The 7,002-nt window shown below is 38.0% G+C and overlaps 1 protein-coding gene across 2 annotated transcripts in view; it reads left to right on the forward strand.

Annotated features, from left to right (window-relative positions):
• Positions 1-4,672: 4,672 nt before the first annotated feature.
• LOC140922232 (DALR anticodon-binding domain-containing protein 3-like) overlaps positions 4,673-7,002 on the forward strand; it is a 14,004-nt gene continuing 11,674 nt past the window's right edge. For both annotated transcript variants that reach the window (XR_012164087.1, XM_073372214.1), the window contains exons 1-2: positions 4,673-4,894; positions 6,001-6,323. Coding sequence is in view for 1 of the 2 variants with exons in the window: in XM_073372214.1 (XP_073228315.1) it covers positions 4,682-4,894; positions 6,001-6,323 (536 nt within the window). In the remaining variant the exon portion in view is untranslated. The remainder of the gene's footprint in view (positions 4,895-6,000; positions 6,324-7,002) is intronic.

Here is a 7,002-nt window from a genome sequence, read left to right on the forward strand (position 1 = left end):
TTTAATGTTGATTGCTGCAGCTTGTTGCAGGATGCTGCGGACTGGTGCAGGTTGGTGTAGATTGGTGCAGTATGGTGAGGTATGGTGCAGGTTGGTGTAATTTGGCGAGGCATGGTACAGGCTGGTGCAACTTTGTAAAAAATGGGGGAAACTGCTGCAAGTTAGTGGCGATGAAAGCAAATTGGTGCAGCTTGGTACAGTTTGGAGCAGATTGGTGCAGTTTGGTGAACCTTCGTGCTGGTTTTTGCAGCTTGGTATAATTTGCTTCAGATTGGTTGTCTGCTCCAATCAGCACCAACATGTATCAATCTGCACCGACCGGCACCAATCAGCACCAATCTGAACCAGATTATACCAAGCTGCAAAAACCAGCACCAAGGTTCACCAAACTGCACCAATCTGCTCCAACCTGTACCAAGCTGCAATCTCTGTACCAACCTGTGCCAATGAGCAGTGAATATTTTAAGAGAACTTCTCTGTATTTGGTCAGAGTGAAAATCTTTGAATGGATTAAATTCTTAGAAGACATGAAGACATTTACATCAAATTCGGGGAAACTGAGCTGGTAGAAATTTCGTAACTGAATCGCGTGTGTGTATTGACGGTTTATTAAGCATGGAAAAATGCATAGACAACGGATTCAACTTTCGAATAATAAATTCATTAATGGAATCTTGGGGGGTACGCTTGACCTGGCTTGACAGTAAGTGTCTCGCAAAACCTTCGCGAAGTCTCTTGCTGACGGTGTTGTACGGCTAAGATAAGATCACATAAGAACCTTTATTTAAGTGTCAGAGTATTTACCCCAAAAGGACTAATTGGGGACTACTAAATAGACTATACTATTAAAAGAGGAGAATCGGTTACGATTCAGCATCAGTAAAATTATTTTTTTCACAGAGGATGAATAACCAGATCCGCCTTTCATCTCCACGGTTTCTTGTTGTCGTCTTCGTTGTTCGAAACGAATTTCAAGCCGCCGTACCTAGACGCGACGTTAGACTGACTGACGTCAATTTGAACTTAGTCGCGAAATCTTTGCTAGGCAACTCCGGATACCAAACCAATAGAAAGATTTATGACCAAAGCAAAACTCGCACTGCACTTGCGATCGACAAAATTATAAAATCGCTATCAAAAAGAAGAAAAAACTGTGGCATCGATTGAAAGCTCAACCATCAGAATCTCTAGGGCAAAAGCTTATGGACTTAAGAAGCAAAGTTAAAAAATTAATAAGATCAGAGTACCATAAATATCTGCAGCATCTTTCGGACGTCCTTAAAGGAGCTGTGTCATGAAATTCAACCAAATTAGGAAATTACAAATGCCTGTTAAATTAAGAGAAACATAAAAATATCTGCTTAAAACTTTAAAGGAAGGTTAAAATAACATAACAGAAACAATAGATGCCACGGATGGGCAAAACTGAAGAAGATTGAAACGGATTGAAATTAGGGTTTTTGAAAACTGTTCAGCCCAACAGTTTCCCAAAGTTGATCCCCGCTGCTTGCAACTTCATAAATAATGCTCAGGAGACATATTTGTTTGTCTCGGATCTTTGAGTTTGTCATATACCTGTAATTCCTTTGCTTACTTTAATTTCCATAGCGATTGAGGGCGAGTTAAATTAGCAAAATTAAACGAAATGAACTGGTCTGCCGTGACACAGCCCCTTTAAGGAAAATCCCAAAAGATTTTGGCCTTATCATTCCATAAAATCTAAGTCTAAAAGGCTTCCAGACATTAGTACCTACAGTGGAATTATTGCAACTAAACCACAGGAACAAGCTAACTTGTTCAACATTCATTTCCGTTCTGTCTTCTGCAAAGAAAGCTCTGGCGTGCGTTCTTTATTGGTGCATAACATCCAGGATGACCAGTGTGCCAATTGTTACACAGATTCTTTGTCATCTAATACAGTTGAAGTTCAAAGAATATTACAAAAGATTGATGCCAGCAAGTCTTCTGGGGTAGACAAAATTCCTGCTCGGCTGCTGAAGGAAACAGCACGTTTGTCTCCAGTCCCACTAAGTATACTTTACAATCTGTGTTTCATGAAGAGTTAAGTTCCTACACTATCGAAACATGCCAACATCACTCCCATTCATCAGGACGGTGAGCGAGAACCAGTTGAACATTACAGAGGTATCTCACTGCTCTCCTTCACAGGCAAGTGTCAAGAAAGATTAGTATATAATGCAGTTTTTGGACAAGTTATCGAGTTCATTCACAGTTCCCACCACGGATTCCTAAGAGGCAGATCCTGTACAACGCAGCTTCTCTTGGTGCACCATGACTGGTCGAAGGCCCTTGATAGTGGTGGTTAGGTTGATGTGGTATTCATCGATTTTGCTAAGGCCGTCGACCCTTTAAATCACTCCATACTTTTAAATAAGTTATACAAGTGTGGAATTCTTGGTAGCCTTTTGGACTGGTGTAGAGACTATCTTACTAACCGTCGGCAAAGAGTCATTGTAAAAGGGGAAGTATCTGACTGGCTAACAGTTACCTCTGGCATGCCGCAAGGCTCCCTGTTGGGTCCCTCATTTTTTATAATTTGTATTAATGATTTACCAGGGTTTATCAATGGGGATAGCTCATTTGCCTTATATGCAGATGATAGCAAATTATATAAACTCATTAAAATTCTCCTGAGGATATTACATCCCTTCAGGATGACCTTGATAAGATTTCTGACTGGTGCAAGGAGAATAAGATGAAGTGGGAAGTCCATTGTGGGCGCATCCCACTCCTGACGTTTGTACGCGCGAGATACAGAAAACAAGTATAGTTGCCCTCGGTTATTTTTGTTCAAGTTTTAATACTTTTGTGCGAGGTTACTTTTGGCCTGTTTTAAACAAAAATCGCATTTACATAACTCTATATACACTGTAAAATCCTGTTTTCACAACATATTTTCAAGAAGAGAATAGAGAGATAGATAGTTTATTAAAACTGCATCGCAGCCAAGGGCTGAATTACGCAATTATTTACAAAAACTTTACCACACTGGAAAATTACAAATGAATCCTAGATAATAAGTCGAAAACTGATATTTAAGGTAATATTAAAAATTCTATATAACATGTTCATATTAAAATATGTTAAATATAAAGCATGAATACGAGTGGGATAAAACTACAGCCCGGACTATTTCGACATCGCATATATAAAAGTATTACTTGTTCTGTTCGTGCAAAGTTTTGGCATATTAAAAAGGCGCTGTCGTCTTAGGTTATAGCGTGGGTTGTCATAGTCTGGTGGAAGGAGCGCCTTCAATTTATGGTTTGGATCACTGACAACGTAATGCTCCAAAATGGGTGTTAACCCCACCTCTATTGCCGAGTTGCACTTTCCTGAGGTAATTATTGATATTGCTCTTTTCTCGAGCCGTACCAGCTCTTTCTTTAAGTACTGGGGGAGACCGTTGAAAAAGACAGGTGCTGCATAATCAATAACAGATCTCACGCACGATACGTAGAACAGTGCTAGATCTTGTTTCGGAACTCCCGCTCTCTTTAACTGAGTTAGGAAATAGAGTCTCTTGCTAGCCTTTTTGGGTTTTGGTTTCTGCAGTCAAAGCGTAAGTTTCAAAAGGAGTACGTGCATGTGCACAGTGCGATCGATCGTGACAGGGATTAAAAGAGCAATGACTCTCTAAGTACTAGTACACTAGCAGTTAGATCTTCTTGGCTACATTTCGTCGTTTTGGATCATGTTTACCCCAAAGCTACTGTGTAGCGTCTTTACAAGATCGACGAAGAAAATTGAAAACTTTCAGTCGATTTTCCCGAAAGTCTCCTGCAAACAATTTTGTCTTTGCCACTTCGCTTTGTCTCTTGATGTTGAAAAGTGAGTCAAGTTACCAAACGTTGCACTGAACGAGAAAACCTAATAACAATCCGTCATTGGACGCGTTAATTTTTTTCTTCTCTGTAAAGACTGTAAACAAACTCGATAGATGTCTGCAAGTATACACTCGATAGTCAGCGGTAGTCAACACAGCGCATCAGTAACCCATGTTCTTGCCTCGTTCCTGCCCATGTTCTTATAGGATTCAGATTTTACAAGCACTAAAACACGCGTGGTAATTTGTGAATGCTCGAAGTATTTTCAGTGTCCTTTACAAGAAAACAAGTCCGATGACTCCCTATTTTTATTGCTTTAATATTTTGTAAGAGTTGAAAGGAAACGCCAGAGAACAAATTAAAAAATTCCACGGGAGGAAATTTCTACTGCCAGGAGCCCCTGGGCTCCTGACCTTTGTCCCAAAAAACCTGCTCCGTAGTTTTTTTTTTGGAATTACTGTGCATTTTCCTTTTCTAATGCTAAAAGTTGTCGTCCAAGGAAAAGTAGAGTTTACCTGCTTAGTTTTCTTGTTATCAGTACTGGAAGCTAAACAGTAGGTCCAAATAATCCTTTAGATACGTTGCCATGGTAACTTCTAATGACGAAATAATGGTTGTTTTAAGTCAAGCATTCATTGTATGATCCAAATCTACAAAAATGCTTTTATGGCTTTGGTTTGCCTTTTTGTTTTGTCCTTTTAAAGTTACAACTGTCAAAAAAGAGGGAAACTGGCACGAGCCACCTTAAAAGATCAAGGTATATTATAATTACCCTATTTGAAGTACTTACTTCTTCGGCCTCGCCGCTGAGCAATAATAAAAGCGACCAGGATATGGCGGACACAAATGCACTGCACTGTGGTGATATGTTATCTTTTTTTAACTCCCTAGTTTGTACTACTGTAAAAGAAATTGAGGGAGTGAATCAAAGTAGTATTAGTTTATCTTCGTTAAAGTTGAACAAGAAACGTGCAAGTGGAGATTTAATTCTTCCTGGTTTTGTTCGTGCCTGTTGTGTATCAGATCAGCAAAGCAGCAGAGAAAATGTAAGCTTAAGTTTAAAGTACTAGATTAATGGAAAACGGTTTATACTTATTTATAGTAAAAGCTTTTTTCTTTTAGACTATTTTTTGATAACTTTGAGGAGAGGTGGAGGACCCTAGTTCCCCCCTCCTTCGGAGATGGTAAAGAAAAAAAATCTTTTCTGTTGTCTATTAGAGCCCATCAAACTCATTACTTACAAAGGTAACTTTAGCTTAAGATTAAATTTTTTCAAGCACATGCTGACCTCTTTGTAAACTTTGCAACACCTATGTAAGGATAGAAAGCTGGTTGTCCATTTGAGTTAATTTGCAGCTGACGTCATGATGACAATGCTGATTGACAAGAAGAAAAGGGTTTCTCTTTGCTGGAAACTAAACTCTATTTTTATGGAAATTCTTCCAAAAGAAATTGTATTGTTTTTTCGACTAACATGGTAACCTCAAGTGTCACATGCATGCAAACCAAGAATATTAAAAAGGCTGAAAAAGGCTTATAGGCTCATATTACAAGAAAAATGTTGATGCATTTTTATGATATTGAAAAGGATAATGGTTTTATACATGTACACTGCATGCATTTCTACCCATTTTAGAATTTCAGAAAATCTTCATTCTGAGTTATGGATATATTTATGTGTTTGGACAGTGATTTGTTATTTTTGATATCATTATTACTACGGATGATTATTTTTATTCCTATTGTTGTAATTTATCTGTATCTTAATACATGTTTTGTATTATTGTAAAGAGCCTATAACAGCTAGTGATATAGATGCAATAGAAATAAGTTTATTATTATTATTACTGGACAGTGTTAATGCTTATTGCTTTCAGAAACCTCTCTCCGAGAAACTTAGCGAGCTGAGAAGGTGGCTGAAATTCAGGCTACATGTTTAACAGTATGCACTGAAAAATGTATTAATTTTGTAACCTGACAACGAAAAGTGCTAGTTTTGATTGTTGCATTTGATTTAAAGAGCCCTTCAGATAGGTTAATATTCTCTAAGAAATTCAATGTAAAATAAATAATTTTTGTGTGGTATATATCACTGTTGTTTTTAGTCTGCATGCATGATACTAATCAATTTGTACCTATTGAATGCTTTTAGGGCCATTTTCAAAGACTTTGTCAGGAGATTACCAGTCGCTTGTCCAGACTTCAGTTTTTTGAAAATTGTTGTGTGACTTCAAGTGTAGGCCATCTCTTGTTGAAGCTAAACAGATCTCTTGTCAGTGGGACAGTAATTTACAATGTGCTGAATAAAGTGGATTTTACTTTTACTGAGTCACCTGAAAAACAGAAACTGACATTTTTGCTGAATCCATCTTTATTGTGGAGTTTAAATAGTAAGGAACAAGAAAATTTAAGTCTTGATCAGTTAAGAACAGCCCTTGTTACTGAACACAGCAAAGAACTTTTACAAGTTACTGAGTAAGTGATGTCTTTGTCTATTGTTAGCTTGTGTACTAAAATGCCTATTCAGCTGTTCACTATGGTCTGTGGGGATGGCCTGGGGGCACCTTCTTTTTTGGCTAAAATATGTAGTTGCTGCTGAACAGGGTATGGTTTTTGCAGTCTTGAGTCTTAATGTCTTGAACAGGTTCCCTTCTAGACCGGAAGCCTTGAATTTGGTGTGAATGTTAGCAGCGCATGGTCTACATACCTGGAGTACCAACATTTTTTAAATGTCATTCAATAATGTCAGTTATGAAAAAAAGTTTTTGTGTGGGCGAAATGAAAAAAAAAAAAAAGCAGAAATGTCAGTTTTCCCAAATGGGGTCACAAAATACACAGATTTTGGCTTACATGTACATGGGGTAGTAAAATGCTCAAATTTTACCCTAAAGAGGGTCGAAGTTTGAAAGGATTTTTGGGGCTCATCTCTAAAAAAACATTTTGTTTACTATCAGTGGTCAGTGAAGGCTCAGTTCAGGGGATGGGAATGGGGTCAGTGTTTTGTTGAAACCCAGGGTTGTCTTGAACATAGTTTTCTTGATGTGAACAGGAAGCAATACATCACCAAAAACTATGTGTAAAATTCATTTGCAACTCATATCTTATCCCATACAATCATCTCTCACCATGCTTATCCCTCCCCCAGATGATATGG

This window comes from Porites lutea, chromosome 13 (assembly GCF_958299795.1).
Source record: "Porites lutea chromosome 13, jaPorLute2.1, whole genome shotgun sequence".
Lineage (NCBI taxonomy): Eukaryota > Metazoa > Cnidaria > Anthozoa > Scleractinia > Poritidae > Porites > Porites lutea.